At 42.2% G+C, this 17,960-nt stretch overlaps 2 protein-coding genes across 7 annotated transcripts in view; one reads left to right on the top strand and one right to left on the bottom strand.

The window, feature by feature from the left end:
• TATDN1 (TatD DNase domain containing 1) overlaps positions 1 to 13,485 on the bottom strand; it is a 30,285-nt gene extending 16,800 nt beyond the window's left edge. For 2 of the 6 annotated variants that reach the window (XM_053929411.1, XM_053929412.2), the window contains exons 1-6: positions 13,240 to 13,385; positions 7,728 to 7,793; positions 5,839 to 5,888; positions 2,654 to 2,717; positions 948 to 1,091; positions 793 to 835 (exon numbers count right to left, since the gene is read on the bottom strand). In XM_053929411.1, coding sequence (XP_053785386.1) covers positions 793 to 835; positions 948 to 1,091; positions 2,654 to 2,717; positions 5,839 to 5,888; positions 7,728 to 7,793; positions 13,240 to 13,348 — 476 coding nt within the window. In that variant the 5' untranslated portion in view covers positions 13,349 to 13,385. Of the gene's footprint in view, positions 1 to 792; positions 836 to 947; positions 1,092 to 2,653; positions 2,718 to 5,838; positions 5,889 to 7,727; positions 7,794 to 13,239; positions 13,392 to 13,412 lie in introns of those variants that run through there. The other 4 variants (XM_024572007.3, XM_045204855.2, XM_053929413.1 and 1 more) reach the window with 4 other exon arrangements.
• A 12-nt stretch (positions 13,486 to 13,497) lies between these two features.
• On the top strand, positions 13,498 to 17,960 carry NDUFB9 (NADH:ubiquinone oxidoreductase subunit B9). The gene is made up of 4 exons (XM_024572009.3): positions 13,498 to 13,654; positions 14,536 to 14,728; positions 15,471 to 15,584; positions 17,740 to 17,960. The coding sequence occupies exons 1-4, from the start codon at positions 13,554 to 13,556 to the stop codon at positions 17,869 to 17,871; spliced, it is 540 nt and encodes a 179-aa protein (XP_024427777.1). The 5' UTR covers positions 13,498 to 13,553; the 3' UTR covers positions 17,872 to 17,960.

Below are 17,960 nucleotides of genomic sequence, written 5' to 3'. Positions count from 1 at the left end.
TTATACCTTATTCATATTTTTGTCTACTGAGTTCCTAGCAATTTCTGGCATGTTACTCTATAAACATTTGTTGAATGGTTGAATAATGAATTAACCTCCTTTAGAAGCTCATTCTAATGTTTTATCATCTTGATAATTAAGACATTGTTTTTGAAATTCAACAAAATGCACAGGTCTTCAATTACGCCTATGGACTAATTTTTCTTCTCAGCCTATATGGCCACCCGTCAGTATGACAGGAGCCCCAGATAAAACTGATAGGCAATAGGATACAGGAAGTCCCCTGGGCTTGTAAGTTTTGTTGTTTTCTAAGAACCACCACTCTCAACACGGCTCTTGTGAAAGGGTTCTCCTGTCCAAAGTGACAACATCCAATGCCCAACAAGAGTAAAGTAAGTTTTTCTAGCTTTGGTGATTGATCCTGTCTCTCTTCGATATCCTTTCCTCTTAAATAATATCCCCCCCTCCATGAATCTCATTCACTTCATTGGAATAGTTCATGTGGGAATGCATTTATTAAGGCAATAAAAAGCAACAAAAAGTCTCTACTGTAGAAAACACATCCCTTATTTCTACCATTAAGATCTAATTAGGTGGTTAGTTAATCAGGGAACTATCCTTCCATCCCTTAGGAATTACATGCATGGAATTTGTTTCACTTAAACTTTTGATATACAATGGGAAAAACATAAAATCTTGATGCTTAATCTAACTTCATATTTGATCAAAGCAATTTGAAAAAATTCTCTTTAAGACTTTACAATAATTTATAAAGTCAACAAATTTCCTTACTTGAGCTGCGTATCTTTGGGACAAAACTGTAGTCGGTCAAAATCTTCAAAAGACCAAAAAAAAAAAAAAAAAAAGAACCAATAATTACTCAGGACTTATACAGAGCAAATCAATTATTTTCAAAGCCACTCTAACTGGGCTAGATTGGCACTTACCAAGACCACACTCCCCTATTGCTACAACTTTCCCCTTGTTGTTTTCAGCAAGATTTAGCAAGTCCATGAAGTAAAGATCGGGGTTGTTATTTTCAAAGTCATCACATCTTGTAGGATGACATCCGACTGTACTGAAAAACATATCTAGCACAAAATAATGTCCGAGGATTATTTTCAAAACATTTGTTCATATTTGTGATGCATATTATATTTATATGCATATTATATTTAATATGCATAAGAGAATATTAATTTCAAATGGTTAATTTTCAACAATAGCCATAAACTCTTCAAACTGCCAGAACTGCACTGGTTAATCATATTAGAATTTCTGGAATACTTTAACAAAGTAGGACAAGAAGATGAAAAATCTGCCTTAACATATTGGTAAAAAGAACTTACGCAACTCTTGCCAAAGCTTGGTATTTACTGAGTGAGTCTTATAGAAAGGAAAATGAAACAACTTCTTGTACAATTAAATGTCAATAGCTAATTTTATCTTTTATAATCACTATTCATGTAGCTGTGTTATTTCATGTATTTAATTTAACAGTTCATTTTAACTGTTATATATGTTAACTGTTATGTATATTCCTTCCCCTTAAAAAGGATGACTTAAAGAGGTAGAAGGGGGAACTCATTTCTCTAATGGAAAGTAAAGCTCACTTATTTGGAGGCTCATGTATTTGATAGTTTTAACTGTATGGAACACAAATGTGAAGTCAAAAAGGGCTTTCGAGTGGCTTAAGGCACTACTTGCGTCTGAACCCAGGGCAGAGGTGTGGAGCCACCGCGGGCTCTGATGCAGACGTTTACATACAAGGGAGGCAGAGCACTGAGAGCAGCGAGGACACAGCACAGGGAGAGGAGAGGAAGAGGGCCGCCATCGGGGAGGTCTGGGAACTTCTAAACACTGTCTGTCTGGGGGTAAAAAGTATGGAGCCAACTATTCTTATACACCTGAAAGCTCTGGGAAGGTGATTCCTTTTATGACATTAATCACCAGGAAAAGGTATCAGTGGATCCTGAAGAGACTTCCATAAACAAGGCTTTTAATAAGCCAATATTTGGGGGGGGGGGGGGAACACAGAATGTCTAATTTTTCAGTGTCCAGCAAATGAAGAATGCCTCCAACCTCCAAAAAAGAAAGGTTAAAAAGAAAATGAATGCCAGATAAAGGAGGCATTTTAGACAGTTAGGATTCCTTTGGAATTACCTCCAAAACTTCCAAGATTTTAAATAAATGCAGAATGTAAGAACATAAAGTAAGCATATGCAAGATTATATAGTATATTATTACTAGCATTGCTGGGGCGGTGTTTGGTCTGCATAATAAATATTTAATAAATAATTTTTCACAGTTTAAGTTTAAAAAAAGAGCAAATACAAAGCAACTCATATCTTAAACACATTACAACATACACACAAAAATTCTACATCAGAAATATTTGAGGTTAAATTATGTACCTGGTGACCTGAATTCTCATCAACTGATATCTCAAGTACAATGAGAGTGTTTTTTCAAGCTCTGCTATACCAGTGGGCACTCTGAATTTTTTCCTCCTACTCACATTCCATTGAAATCAGTCTATTTTCCTGCTGTCTCTACCAACACGATTCATTGCATTGTACCTGAAGCATTTCTCAGAAAGACTTCTTCAAAATAACTTAATTATTTGTTTTTGGTAAAAGTAATATGAGGATACCATTTGTTTGTGCCAAATGCAGTGCATCCTTACTGTCTTGTAGATTCCCACCTGTAATCATAAACTGAAACAGAAATAAATTAAGCCCACTTTAACAAGGTACCAGCAACAGTTCACAAACATGCCTTCCTGCTGCAGCTTTTTTCCAGAATGCTTTTCTCTCTTAGGCTGTCACATGCCTACCCATCCTTTAAAATTCTGCTGAAAGATTACCTCCTATGTCAAGTGGTCCCTGTCTACCTCTCTCCAGGGTGGGCGCAGACACATAATACACAATTCATGACTCCTACCTACTGAAATGTATTCACGTGTCTTTCTTTCCTATCAGACCATGAGCTCATTGAGGGCAGAGATCAAGTTGTGAAACGTTGCAAAAGACTGAATAACCAACTACAGACCTCTGATTTTAGAATTCTGTTCATCTAACTCAGTGATTCCACAGTGTTAATTCAATAGTTCTCCCAAGTATCATCCCAGAACCCCCATGGCACATATGAGATCAAACCATTTTCATAATAATACTAAGATGCTTTTGCCTTTGTCACTCTCATTATGTCGCAAGTGAGCAAGGAGGTATTTCGGAGGCTACATAGTGTGTAATACCACGTCAGACTGCAGAAGCAGATGTGCCATTCAGAGGTCTTCTATTAAGCCAGGCATTAAAGAGATGTAAAAAATGCAAAGCAACTTCACTCATGTCACTAAATTTTTTTGGTTTTGAAAATATATTTTCCATAAAAATATGCTCTTTGTTACATAGTGGTATTATTTTTAAACAAATTAATACATATTTAAAATTTTTCTGTTTTAATTTCTCATACAGTACATAGCAACAAATAAACCCACATAAACAAACGCTCTTTGGGATCCTCAATACTAGAAAACATGAAGGGGTTGTGAGACCAAAACTTTAAGAAACACTGGGTTAATATGTATTGATGAATTCTTTGTAGGGAAATTTATGGCTCTTGGCAAAGAAGCACACTTCTACAGAAACACCCATTAGGAGCATTTAGAGCACCATCTTCGCTAATTTGTTAAAAGGAAAATGCAACTGAAGAGCTAAGTGTCGACGGTGACCACTGAGGAAGTGCTGCTTAAGTGCGATTCTTCTAAAGAAGGCATTTAAGTACAAAGGTGTATTACTTTTATTTTTTAAGATTTTAATTATTTATTTTTAAAAAGGGGAAGGGAAGGAGAAAGACAGAGAGAAACATCAAAGTGTGGTTGCCTCTGGCATGACCCCTACCAGGGACCTGGCCCACAACCCTGGCATGTGCCTGACTGGGAATTGATCCCGAGACCCTTTGGTTCACAGTCTGGTCCTTAATCCACTGAGCCACACCAGCCAGGGCCAAAGGTGTATTATTTTTAAAAGCATACTTCAAGACTCTCACTGAGCTTAAATGAAGAATTCATTCTAGGTACACACCTAAAGAGAAAACATACAAAACATCGGAGGAACTACAAACGATAGCCATTTTCATGCAGCAGCATAAACTTCTAATGTGACAGACCCTGAATCTCTCTCTAGTCAGGGGGTGCACAGCCATAATTAAATCCTCAACCACTGGTAAAACACAGGATGTAAGATATTAACAAAAATCCTGGAAAACTTTACTAACACTACCTGATTATTTAACGCAAGACCAGGTGCCCACATTCAGTATTTCAATTATATAAAATAGCTTCTAATCAAGCCTGCCTTCTATTTTATCCACAACTTCTCTTAATAGATGAAAAAAGTTAGGGCAAGATTAGAAGACATAACAGCCTCTCCCAGTTTATAATATGATGATGATGATAAGATGGCAATTTCCATCATAAACATAACAAAGGTTGTTTACCTTATGCCTGACACAATACGAAGTACTGTGCATTTAGGTCACTACTATCATTCTCTGTGTAGGAAGAGAAAACTGAAGTCCAGATAGATGAAGCAGCCCAGGTTACAAAGCTATGAAGAATAAAGCTGAGGGTGAAAGCCACATCTGTGATGTCCTGGCATTCCTAAGCCCGTGTGTGTGAGATCAGAAATATTAAGATTAAACTATTCATGGCTGACACATAAAAATTCAGGAGCAGAAGTGTATAGACAAAGCATTTCATAAAGTGAAAGGACCACACATTGAGAAATTAGTGTTGTAACTTTTATCTTTTCTTATTACTTGTGAAGTTGCCCCTCGCACACCCCCTACTGGGGACCTGGCCTGCAATCCAGGCATGGGCCCTGACTGGGAATTGAACTGGCAAACCTTTGATTCTTAGGGCAGTACCCAACCACTGAGCCACACCAGCCAGGGCAGCAGTGTTGCTTTTCAAAATGGAAGTTACTCAACTTAGAAGCAATGGCCACCAAGTGTGCTAATACCACACTATGGAATTTAACCTCATTCGTATGTACATGGGTGGGCTAGCTTGCTATTTTTTTTAATTATTTTTTTTAACTGTTAAAAATACCTATTGAAAGAATTTGACACTGAGTGAATATTCATTTGTGAGAGCTCTTTTTGAAGTAGTAAGAATTTTCCTGGTATCAAATTACTAAAAAGTAAAAATGCACGCAGTTATTTGAAATGGTATACCCATACTATAAAAACTAGACTTGGTGGCAGATATGTGTTTTTAATAAATGTTAAAGTATGTCATAAAATGTACTTAGAGTTGCCTCTTTAGAAGGCTGGTAATTGAGATAGGTTAAAAAAAATTTCAAAGACATTTTGCTATTTATCACGTTTCTGATTGTATGGAAGAACTAACTACCCATGAGGTCTGTGTCACTTAAACTGCTGTGAACAGAATATGTTGATATATTTTATATCATTAACTTGCTAATATTACATATTAACAATATATACTCAAAACGCCAAGTGTGGCCCTGGCCAAGGTGGTTGGAGCATCATTCCGTGCACCGAAAGGTTGCCAGTTCAATTCCCGGTCAGGGCATATACCTAGGCTGCAAGTTCAATCCCTGGTTGGGGTACATTCAGGAGGTAACCAGTTGATGTGTCTCTTTTTCATCGATGTTTCTCCCTCTCTAAAAACCAATGGAAATATATCCTTACAAGAGGATTAAAAAAAAAAAAAGCCAAGTGTGACATTGGTTCTTTCTCTTCTATTCTGTAGTATTTTAACGAAAATTAGTTTCTAAACAAATGTCAAGAGTATCAAAAACTCGATGTTACCTTTTTAACACCAATTTGGACAGCTCTCTGTATTACATCTTGTAAGTCATCTGCAAAAGTGGAACCCCAAAGTAAGAAAGCCTGGTAAGTAAATATCCATTTATCCATATAATCACATTGACTAAATCAAAATCAATACTATTCGAGGAGTATTTATCCTAAAATAATAATAGTGATAACCTTAAAAAAAAAAAAAGAAAAAGAAAAAGAAACCTGCGTAAGGCAAACTAGATGAAATTATCCATTTAAGTGTATTTTTATTCTGTTGGCCAAAAGGGGGAAAGCAACAAAACTCAGAAGGTTCAAACTAAAGATAAATTCACTCTTTACAATTTATGTCATTTGCCTTGAATTTCAAACTTGTTGGTAAATTTTTAGAAATAAAAAAAAAATAATCATTAAAATTATTTTTACTATGGCTTTTCAGAGTACACCTGCAATGCCTCCCAAAATATGACACCTATTTTTAAACTTTAGTTAATGCTGTATTCCCATAATTACCATTCCCGTTGAGGAAGGTTAATTTTTTATTTTCTCTGATAGTTGATTTGTTTTTGCTTTTTCCTTACAATTTATTGTTAAGTAACATACTTTTTGTTACTGGAGATGGAGAGATCAATAGTGATTACTAAGCTCTGAGAGGCCTGAGATAAATGGACAGCAAAATTAAAGTTACATCATAAAAATTGATTTCTTAATTTCATATTTAAGCATCAGAGTGAATGTGATTGGAATTCAATTACTATTCCAGAGTAGCTATAAAATTTATTTGAGACTAAGAACAGCAACTTAGTGAATGTATAGTAAGTAGGACAGCCAGTCTTGTTAGTTATTATAAATTAGAGTAATACTGATACTGATCACTATGAAACTTATTTCATAAACACACATATACAAACATTCATATACACAAAGTAAGAAGCACAAACTCTAAGTGCTAAAAGGCAAGAAAAGCAGAATGTTATTCAGTGTTCTAACCGTACTTTGTAAGTAATGTCATCTAAATGTCTAAATGAAGCAGAAAAGGTAACTTTTTGAGGTAAGGGTTAGAGGAAAGCTAATACTTATCTTTCTCCCTTCTATAGGGAATGTTAGTGACACCTAACATTCCCTATACTTCCTGCTTTCACTCAGCATCGCCTAGAAGCACAGTAAGATTAACTTCTGACTCAGCTGTTGATATGTGCAATTCTCTATCATCCAAAACCACAAAACCAAATTTTCCTGTTTTCGCTCACATTGTAACAGATATAGTAATTTTCTGAGGCAATATTCACAGGCAGTTAGTTGGAGAAATTCTGCTTTCAAAAACTTGTCATCATTTCCTGCTTAGTCACCTAGCTGACATAACAAGCCTTTAAAATGAACTTGATGTGATAAACAGAAACCATTTTGCTTTTGGCTAAGTTTTCCATCAAATCTTGGAGGTACTACTCTTCCCACCTGAACAGCAGGACTTGGCTGGGAAGGGGGAGAGGCAAGCCAGGGAAAGGTGGAGGGCAGTGCACCGCCCCCTCAATCACGATGCCACTCGGTCACCCGGCCAACCAGACCTGACACTGATGTTCAACTGTACGTGATCTTTAAATTATGTGTCTTACTGTTCAATTGCTTGAAAGACTAAACACCAACTAAGGTTTGGCTGTTGTGCAAATGGTTCAAGTTCTATATTCCAAATAATAAACTTCTACAGATAAGGGCTTGATTAACATTGTTATAATAGGTGCTTTGCAAGCGTTCATTATCACAGTTAATCAATGGAGCTTTTATCCAAGATGCAGAAGTCCTCTAATATTTCATTTGTAAGAGTGGATCATGCCTGTCCAGATCTCCTTGAGGCAGACAATTCATCTTCACAGAGAAACTATTTACCATAATTCAACATTTACCTTGATGCTTTTGAACCCCCCTATAAATTCCTCTGAACACAGGATCTGTCAAGTTGATACCAATATCTGTGGAAAACAAAAATAAAATATATGCTGAATCATGAAGAGCCTCTATGTGAAACTTCTTCCGTAAACAGAAGTTCATTACTAAACTTTCCACCCTCCCATTCATTCACTCAACCAAAATCTGAGTGTCTACAGCTTGTCCATCACTGTGCCTGACACCTGCAACACAAAGATGAGTAAGAGAGAGTTCCTGGTCTCAGGGACCTACGAACTGGGGAGGCAGACCCATTAACAGAAGTAGCCACTGGTACTGTGGGACACAGAAGAGGAACACCTGACCTAGTCGGGTAGCTGGCCCAGAAGGGACTTCCAAGAGGAAGGGGTCCCTGAACTGAATCTTAAAGGCTGAGTCAGAGTCACCCAGTAGAAGAGGGGAAATTGCAGACAGAAGCAGCAGCAGCAGGAGTGAAGCCTCGGTGGTGTGAAATAGCACAATGACTATGGAAAAGTACAGGTCATTGTGGCTGCTGGAGAAAAGTATAGGGAAGGAGCGACCAGAAAAGGCCAGACTCTACTGTGTTACTGTCACCTGTCTTTAAGATACCAGATGCAACAAGAAGCACTGATGGCTTTTAAGGAGAGGGGTAAGATTTGCATTCTAGATATCTCATTCTGGAGTCCGTGGAGGGTAGAATTTGAAGGGAGCAATTGGAGTCAGGGTATCTCCTTTGGAAATAGGCAAGAGCTCATATCTGTAGTGAAAAGAACCTGGATTAGGGTAATGCAAGTAAAGATGCAGAAAGAATAATACATTATTAATTTTCTTTAACCATCAAGTATTTATAGAGTACAACTCTGTGCCAAAGCCTGTGGTAAGGGGTGAGGGAACACAGAAATGAGTAAGACCCAACACTTGGCCTGTGCCCTCCAGAAATGTATAGTCTATATGGGAACTACAATATAATTTGTGATATAATAAGCAGACTGTAAGCAACACGAGGCACAAAACGTTAATCTTCATTGCTGTATCCCTAGAACCTAGCATAATGGTTTTCTGAAAATAACATAAATGGAGCCACTTTAAAATGGAGTCAGAGCTGCCACCTGCAGGAGCTGCCTAGCACGTCTTACTTCTCAAACCTTTGGAATGTTTAAACTGGACAAAATAACCTTTGGGCTGGGCCAACTGTTTACAAAGCTAACAGGAGAGCAGAAATCCTGACATCTGTAGAATCGGCACCACCATGTGTAGCTAAAGAATAACTCAGCTTATTGGCACAATAGGAATTCCTTCCCCAGCTCATTAACACCAACGGAAATTCCTCCCTTCTATTCTATCCCCATCCCTTTCTACCCTTTACCTTCACCCCATAACTGGAACACTTTTTAGGCTTTCTGCCTGTGTCAGTGCTTCCCAGAAGTTCAATTATTTTTGGTCTCAAATGCACGCTTGTTGCCTCTCACCTTGGCTTTTCATTTTAAAGAACAGCACATAGCATGGGAGCACGAAAACGGGGAGATAACAGTTTTGGCAGTGTGATGAGAAAAGCTTATCACATAGAAGAGGTAATCTGGAAGCTGAAACTAATGGAAAGGGCATTCTGCGTACAGATGTGTGTAGGTACAACCCTGGAAGAAGCTCTGAGCCTGCAGAGCAGTAGTTCTCAATGAAGAGTGATTCTGCAGCCCCTCTCTTCTTTTAACTGCCCCGCCCCCAACATTTAGCAATGTAGACAATGTATATTCATTTCTAGCTGTCGCAACGCAGGCAGTGCTACTATCATCTAGGCTTGAGGCCATGGATGCTGCTAAATATCCTAAAATGCAGAAACACGATAGCCTCTCACAACAAAGATTTCTCCATCCCACACTATCGAGCGCCGTCCTCGATACGTCCTGCTGTAGAGTACAAGAGAACACAGGGAAGACAAGACATGAAGTCAGAGTGTGATGGCCGTGGGCAATAAAAATGCCATCCTTATTTGAAATATATACCCTTCAGCTTTTACTAGAAGAATCTCCAAGTTTGTGGTGGGGGGTAGGGAGCAGCTGCCTACCAAGAGACCCTACATTATTTTTGCTGAGCTTTAGCTTCTTCTTAGTATATTCTCACTCTGCTTCTGCCAAGCTGGCCCTCAGTGAGCTCTGCTGCTTCAACATTAAGACAAGCTTTGCAAGATGAACTGGAGTTTGGACAATTCAAGAGATGGTGGAGAGTATTCCAGGCATTTGAAAAATGAAAAGGCACAGTGCAGAAAACTTCTAAGACATGCAACAGTGTATCTATCAATGGAGGGTGGGAACTGAGTTCACAACAGGAACGCTTTAAAGGGCTGTTAACAACCCTGGTGGTATGGCTCAGTTGGTTGGAGCATCATCCTGTAAACGGGTAAGTCATGAATTCAATTCCCAGTCAGGGCACATACGCAGGTTTGGTCCCGGGGATGTATAAGAGAAGAAACCTATCCATGCTTCTCTCCCCATCTTCACCTTTCTCTAAAATCAAGAACCATATCTTCAGTGATTTAAAAAAAAAAAAAAAAAGGCTCTTAACACACAAATTATCAAATACCACGAGTACAAATTCAGTGGAATGGCCCAGATTACAAGATATCAGTATCTACTTTCTTTTCATAGGGAAAGGAGGTAAGATAGGGAAGGGGCAGGCTGGGAAAGAAAACCCAGGGAAGAGAGCAGAGGACTTTCTGTCTAGACCAGGGGTGTCAAACTCATTTTCACCGGGGGCCACATGAGCCTTGCGATTGCCTTCAAAGGGCCGAATGTGATTTTAGGACTGTGTAAATGTAACTACTCCTTAACTGTTAAGGAACTAAAATCACATTCGGCCCTTTGAAGGCAACTGTGAGGCTCATGTGGCCCCTGGTGAAAATGAGTTTGAGACCCCTGGTCTAGAACAATCTTTCACAGGGGTCAGTTTAGTCATCCACTATTGATGATTATTAGGAGCACAGAATGGATCAGCATCTCTTGCGCCCATTTCCCCTTTGTGCAGCAAAGGAAGAATTTTTGCAAAGCAATTTTTTCCTAGAAAACGAAGTGAAAAACAAATGAAACCAAAAAGCAAACCAATTTAACAAGTAAACTTCCTGATATTAATTTTAAAAGTGAACTGAAGATGAGCTTAGAGGCTCAATTAAGAAGCCTGCAAGTCCTTGTCTCGACCCTACCAGGAACAGGTGCTAAAGCCTTCCTCGGTGCTTACTCTGAGGCCAATTCCAGGGGACCCCACTTCTTACAACCTGCCTCGTCCCCACACAGGTCAGTCTTTCAGGCCCCAGGCCACAGTGTACTTCAGAGACCTGTATTCAGCTTTGGACCCATGTGAGCCTTGGGCTTTAGGATATCCTGCACAGCCACCAGTTTCTTCCTTTTTCTGCAAGAAACCCTTGTGCCTTATAGCCCTAAACCTTTTTCTTTTTGACATACAGTTTTTTCTGAAGCATATTCCTCAGCTAGTTATTAGAGCTGCTTTCTATGCTTTGATGAATAGGCTCCGGCACCTTAGGTTTGCTGACTGCATTCAGAAATGCCATCCCAACATATGTAGCTTTGGCATGTTGGTTATTTTGAGCTGAATGACCTCGAGAAATTGCAGGTGTGGGGGTCCAGAAAAAGGGAAACTACTTGTTATTGCAAACGCATGTTTATCAGGTATGTTACCCTATATGCAAAAGACAACAGACAGGCTTAGGTAAGGTGAGGACTGACCTTTGTTAGGGAAAAATACCCGCCATGAACCACTGTTAGTTAAAAAGTTTTAATTTCTGACCATCCCCTGGTTAATAGGTGGCCCCTTTTCTTCCACAACTCAAAATGCAGTAAAGAAATACTGTATGAAAATCAATTTCTATCCAGCTCCAGCCAAGACAATAAACAACTTGGAAGACTAACAAATGAGAGAGAGGAGTGAGAATGACCTGAATTTAAATTAAAAAAAAAAAAAAAAGGAAGGGCAAAGTGGAAAATTACTACTTCTGATTTGGGTAAAAGGGAGGCAATTGAGGGGTTCACATATTTAGTGTCATATCACCTTACTTATACAGATCTTTTCCATTTATTTATTTTTTAACTGGCTGGCTTTAAAAGCAGTACCAGCTTTACTGTTAAAAGTCACTTCCAGTATTATTGAGTTTTATTTTCCAAAACAGTATGAGTGAAAAGATGTTTGCAACCAAAAGAAAACCACATCTCTAAACTGATACAGTTCCGGGAGAAATGCAGGTCTTGCCAACGCAGTAAAGAATTACAGATCAGCAAGTCTATTAGCATGTAAGCCGGGTATATTGGTGATACATTCTCATGGAAGAGAACAGGCCTTGCGGAGGTGGGGGTGAAAGGCACAGGTTCAGGGTAAAGCAAGGTAAGGACAGCAAGAACTTCGGGTCCTTTGTTCTGAGGACTTACATAGTTGGCGCGATACAGGAGAAGAGGTTACATATCGATTGATGGGTAAAGGTGGTGCCAGCTTCCCCAGGGGAGACATGACTACCCAAACGTAGGTATGTGTGGCACTTTGTTAGCCTGAATCCTTATCTTGCTCTAGACCCCATTTGGTCATCTTATAAAACAGGTACGTGACAGGAGGCAGTTAACTAAAGTTGAGGCAGTTACCCAAAGTTACTTATAGGCTATTCCAGTAAGCACTAGGAACTCCCTCTTAAAACAGACAGTGACCAGAGGTAGGGCAATTAACCAAAGTCATTTTATGGGCTTTTTCTTTGGGCGCTTACGGACTCTTTCCTGCCTTCCAGGCCTTGGGGTGACTACAGTTTCAAAGGCTTTCTTTCCCAGAGTGGAAACAATACATAGAATTTCAAGGGCTCCCTCTCCCAAGCTAGCACGGTGTTTCCTGTGATGTTGGAACACCTGGCCATATTATGGGGCAGGCTCAGGACTGCTGAGTTAGTGGGTGAGACCCGTCTCCTCCTCCTCCCTGCCTTGATTTACTATCTATCCTACCTAACAATACCTCACTGTTTAAGCTTAGTGAGTCAAGTCGTATGGCTGTCACCTATGATGTAGGAACACAAAGGGACAGGAAATGAGAGCATATTACAATTGTTTTAGACTTGCTTTGCCTTTACACATAACTCCAAGTTTACGGCCAATACAGGACTTTAGAGAACAAGCTAGACACCACCACACAGCAAACAGACAAATCCACAAGACACCTAGCCAAGAAGCTCCACTCTACACACAACAAACTAAGCTCACCAAAACACTGCACTCCCGATCCTATATCTCACAACGTCCCCCGGGTCTTCCTAAGCGCCTGGTAGTAACTATTCTTACCCCTTCGGTTCTTGGGGCCACGGAGAGGGTAAGTGGTGGGAGGTGCACGTGGGATAGAGGAGAATATAGTGAGTGGCCTCTTGTTTGTTTTTAGTAGTTTAGCTGCCTTCTTCCTTTTCACTGAACACAACACACACGTTAGAAGGCGCACAAAGCACAACCGCACCACTCGGGAACTCACAAATAAGCACACCTTGAAGCGAGCACCTACAGAGAACCAGAACCTGACCGGCGCCCAGAAGCCGCCGGGGGCTCCTTCCCCTGAGAGCCTTGCAGCCTTCAAACACCTCTTCCGGGGCCATCTGGCCGCGGCGAGCGACGCCCGGGGGTAGTCCAAAAAACCCAAGGACTGAAAAAACAACTCACCCACGAACTTGAAGCGACTCATGACTGCGGTTCCGGTCTCTCCCCAGCGGAAGCGGAAGTGGCGATAGCCGTCCCGCCCTCTGGCCACCGGCTTTCCGTTTCCCGGGAGCCTCGGCGGCCGCTGAAGGTGAGCGGGCCGTCATGGCGTTTTCGGCGCCGACGGCCTACCTGACCCACCAGCAGAAGGTGTTGCGACTTTATAAGCGAGCGCTGCGCCACCTGGAGTCCTGGTGCATCTACAGGTGGGGGACGGGGACCCAGGGCGGGGGAAGCTGACTCTGGGGACCCCCACGGAGGCCGAGTCCCCGAAGGACGGGGCGTCTCAAGGACGTAGGGAACGGACTAGGAAGGCGGCCCTTCGACCCACAGGGTTCGCCCGTAGACCTGGGTTCACGTCCAGACCTCGTCGCCCTAGGCTGCGAGACCTTGAAGAATTGCTTCTGTGGCCCAGGCGTCAGTTTTCTAAGGATGCAGTGCCCAGCACGGAGGGTTGCATGACAGTTCAATGAAATAAAGGCAAGTGCCTGAAACTGCAATTGTCACGCCTCCAGCGCTCACTGGATAATAGTTGTCTTCATGACCTCGTTCCTGATATTAACAGTAATAATGTGTGCGTTATTTTCTCAGGTCGTCACAACAGCTCTGGGAGTTAGGGACTCTTTAGCCTTACTTTACAGATGAGGCGCTAGAGGCGTAGAGGGTAACTTGCTCAGGGCATTGTAGCTGGTAAGTGGCCAAACCAGGATTAAAACTCAGGTGTCTTAAGTCCAAAGAATCGTCAGTCTCCCAGCTTCCCATCAGCTTTCCCCTTTTTAGCTTATTCCAGCCCATTTCACTACCTTCACATCCCGCTACTTCTTCCCTGCCCACGCAATTTCTTCTTTCCTCTATCCCTCTGAGGCTAGTCCGAGAACATAGTCATAAAACAGATTTTTTTCCATGACCTAGGTGTAGTACTAGGTGAGATGACAGCCCAGCTGTGTGAATGCCAGGCCTCCACTCCTTTATCAGAACCCTAAAACCCCATCCGAGGAAAGGAGCTTCTGGGGAAAACCTCAAGTCGATGGAAAAAGTCTGGACAAGTAAATAACATTTCTAATCTCCAAAATCATTTTGGTTTAAGGGACAAATACCGGTACTTTGCATGTTTGATGAGAGCTCGGTTTGAAGAACATAAGAATGAAACGGATATGGTGAAGGCCACCCAGCTTCTGAGAGAGGCGGAGAAAGAATTCTGGCACAACCAGCATCCTCAGCCATACATCTTCCCGGACTCTCCTGGGGGCACCTCCTACGAGAGATACGAGTGTTACAAGGTAGGTGAGGTCAGCACCGGTGGCTGCGCCCTGAGAGGTGGACTTTGTTGCCCCAGTTCCAGTTACCCTGTAGGGGCAGCGAGATTGCCTCCCTGACGGTTGTAGATACTTTTCTTCAGGTGTCAGTTTTCTCTCTCCCAGATGACATAAGACTTCTCTTTCTAAATTCAGCTTATAGTATCTTTCTTGGCAGAGTGCTCAATTACTTGGTAAATAACTCATTTTTGGACCTGAAGGTAAGCCAGCTTGGATTGGTGCTAATTATTTCTGAGAAATTCTAGGGGATACTTCCAAAGCACATAAACCTACCCAATGTTTAGAGAAGAACTGGATTGATGCCAGTTCTTTCTGGCCTGACCTTGCTGGTTTTCAACCCCAGGCTGTTTCGCTCTAAGAAGGGGTATCCAACCCTTTGGTGTCTCAGGGCCACACATTAAATACATTTTGACACATAATCACACAAAAAATGTCACAATGTTTTAATTTACGATTTTGTGTTGGGCTGCAATCATAGCCACCCTGAGCCGTATGGAGCCTGCAGGCCGCAGGTGTCCAACCTGCTCTAAGGCATTCTCTTTATGTTGGTGCCTGCCCGTCTTCTGCTGTTCATTGCCTGGTGTCAGAAACAGTCTGGGACTTGCAGTGGTTACAACTGTGCACCTTGAGTTTTGTCTTGTGCAGGACCTGTCAGCGGTATGTAACTGTATCTTGTTAATGACGTCTTGATTTTCTCTCCTGACAGGTGCCTGAGTGGTGCTTAGATTATTGGCATCCTTCGGAGAAGGCAATGTATCCTGACTACTTTGCCAAGAGAGAACAGTGGAAGAAACTGCGGAGGGAAAGCTGGGATCGAGAGGTGAGTCTCCCCTGCATTTTACCATATCGTTTGGCCCATGTGGTGGAGGGAGCAACACCTGGAAGGAGCTCAGGTTTTGTTCCCCGCTGAGGAGGTCCAGAGTCCAGTTATGACAGTTACTCTGGCCCCTTGCCTCTCACATTTACTTCATTTCTAAGTGAGTTAAGTGTAACATTTTCAACCATCTCCCAACAGGTTACACTGTCTTGCCTGGTCTTTTGGGTTTTCTGGTCTCGAATTTTGCCTCCTCCTCCTCCTCAGTCCTTTATCTGACCTTCTTGCTGCGCCCTGTTATCACTCACCCTCCCTCTCCACCAGTGCCTCGAACACTTTGCAGTCATCTGTGATGTCTGCTTCACATTTCTGACAACTCAGTCCTGCTGTAGTGAAGGGTACACGGGAGAGAGTGAGGTGAGGAGCGGAGAGACCAATCTGAGGTTATTGCAGGTCAGTCAAGATTGTGACAGCCAGCACGGAGGTGGGTGCAGTGGTGCGGAGCGAAGTAGGTTCAGGAGGTGGTGTGGAGGGACATGGAGATTGATTGGATGTGGAAGGTGGCGGGTGAGGGACAGTGAGAACTCAATAATGATTTCCGGGTTTTCAGCTTTAACATCAAGTTGAGTGATGGTGTTGATCGAGACAGAAGATGGGGGAAGCAGGTGTTGGGACAGTCAGGTGCTCAGTTTTAAGTGTGTTAAATTGAAGAACGTTCAATTTGAGAAGCCTGTGAGCCATCCAGTGCTGATGTCAGTAGGCGACATTGGATATAGGAACCTGGACTTCAAAGGAGAGGTTTGAGGTAGAAATAGAAATTTGTGAGCTGACTATTGTTTTCAAAGCCACGGACATGGATGACAACCTTCCGGGAGACTAGAGAGAGAACAACGGTCGCAGGCACGCCCACCTGTAGGGGTCGGGAGGAGGAGACTGCAGAGCCTACCGCAGGGGTGAGGGGCAGTGAGGGGGGTGTGACCCAGCGTCCAGGAGAAAGTGTTTCAGGGATGGCTGGGGCCAAGTCCTCTTTGCTGGAAGTTGGTAAAAGGTAGAACAGAGTGAGGACTGGAAATAATGTCCAAGGAGTTTGGATACAGGAAGGGCATTATTGGGCTTCACTGAAACCTTTTCTGTAGGACTTAATCATACTGAGAGCAGTGAGCAGAAAGTAAGGAAGAGAAGACAGGAGGGAGAGCTAATTCTTGAGAAGTTTTGCTGACAACAGTAACTGGAGGCCAAGGGATTATTTATTTCCTACAGAGAAACAATGGTGTGTATATGCTGATTACAGTTGGGGGCGAGGGAGAAGCTGAGGGTGTTGACGAGACATGGGCTAGGTGGAGGAGGAAGTCTCTCAGAGGAGGCTTGGGATCCCCAGCGTGCACGGAGGCCTTGGTGTCGGCATTTGGAAACTGGAGGTGTGCTGATTCGTGGCGAGCAGTAGGTTCCTACTGCAGCTGGTCACTGTTATACTTCCTCCTCTCTGCAGAAACTTTCCTCCTTTGCTGCCATCTGTTCCACATTATTAAACAGCACGTGTGCTGGAGGCTCAGGTTATCCACAGTCCAGAAGTGGTTCTTCTGGAAAGTGGGTCTGTAGGTGTCTTCCGTTATTAGGACCACGGTAGTCTTGGCGATTCCTGGAACTGGGGGGGTAGATGGGCAACATCAGGCAGAACTAAGCACATTTTTACATGTGATTTTGTGTTACTTCTTGTCCTGGTTGCAATGGGGGTGGGGCTTTAAAATTAATATCCTTAATATGTATGAAATTGAGATTTAATAATGGTGCTTTTGGAGAACACTTAGCCGAGACACAAACATTCATGTTTGTTGGGGGAGGGATACAGGTCGGGGGAGGGGCGGGTAACAAGGGGAAATGGAACAGGAATTGTGGTTTTGGTTAATGAATAAGGTGGGCCAGGGGGGCTGTTTTCTTAGCTTTGCTGTTTTAAGAATGGGAAAGGCTTTGAGAATGCCTTTTCTGAGTTAAGGTGTGTGTGTACCAATGAAGCAGGTATGTATAAAAAACCACTGCCCTCAGCAGTGAGGCTCAGGTAGTGTGTGATGTGACAGACGACAGGAGCAGAGCTGACACTTCACTGCAGTGGACTCCACAGTCCCCCTCCTTTTCTAATTGTTCCTTCTTTGACCCCTTCCAGGTTAAGCAGCTGCAAGAGGAAACCCCAGCTGAAGGTCCCAGCACTGAAGCTTTGCCCCCAGCCCGAAAGGAAGGTGATTTGCCCCCCCTGTGGTGGCATATCGTGACCAGGCCCCGGGAGCGGCCCACATAGAGAGAGGAAGACACCTCACTAGTCATGCTTGCAAGTGAAATAATTTACAGAAAATACACACTTGCCCTAATAAAAGTAACAAGGTATGA

This window comes from Desmodus rotundus, chromosome 8 (assembly GCF_022682495.2).
Source record: "Desmodus rotundus isolate HL8 chromosome 8, HLdesRot8A.1, whole genome shotgun sequence".
Taxonomy (NCBI): domain Eukaryota; kingdom Metazoa; phylum Chordata; class Mammalia; order Chiroptera; family Phyllostomidae; genus Desmodus; species Desmodus rotundus.
Note: the sequence above shows the minus strand (reverse complement) of the source record. Positions and strands in the feature narration are given on the sequence as shown.

Coding starts and splice junctions, on each gene's coding strand:
- NDUFB9 (XM_024572009.3), top strand. CDS start 13,554: ATGGCGTTTTCGGCGCCGACGGCCTACCTGACCCACCAGCAGAAGGTG. Junction 13,655..14,535: donor GAGTCCTGGTGCATCTACAG/GTGGGGGACGGG, acceptor TTTTGGTTTAAG/GGACAAATACCGGTACTTTG. Junction 15,585..17,739: donor GGGAAAGCTGGGATCGAGAG/GTGAGTCTCCCC, acceptor GACCCCTTCCAG/GTTAAGCAGCTGCAAGAGGA.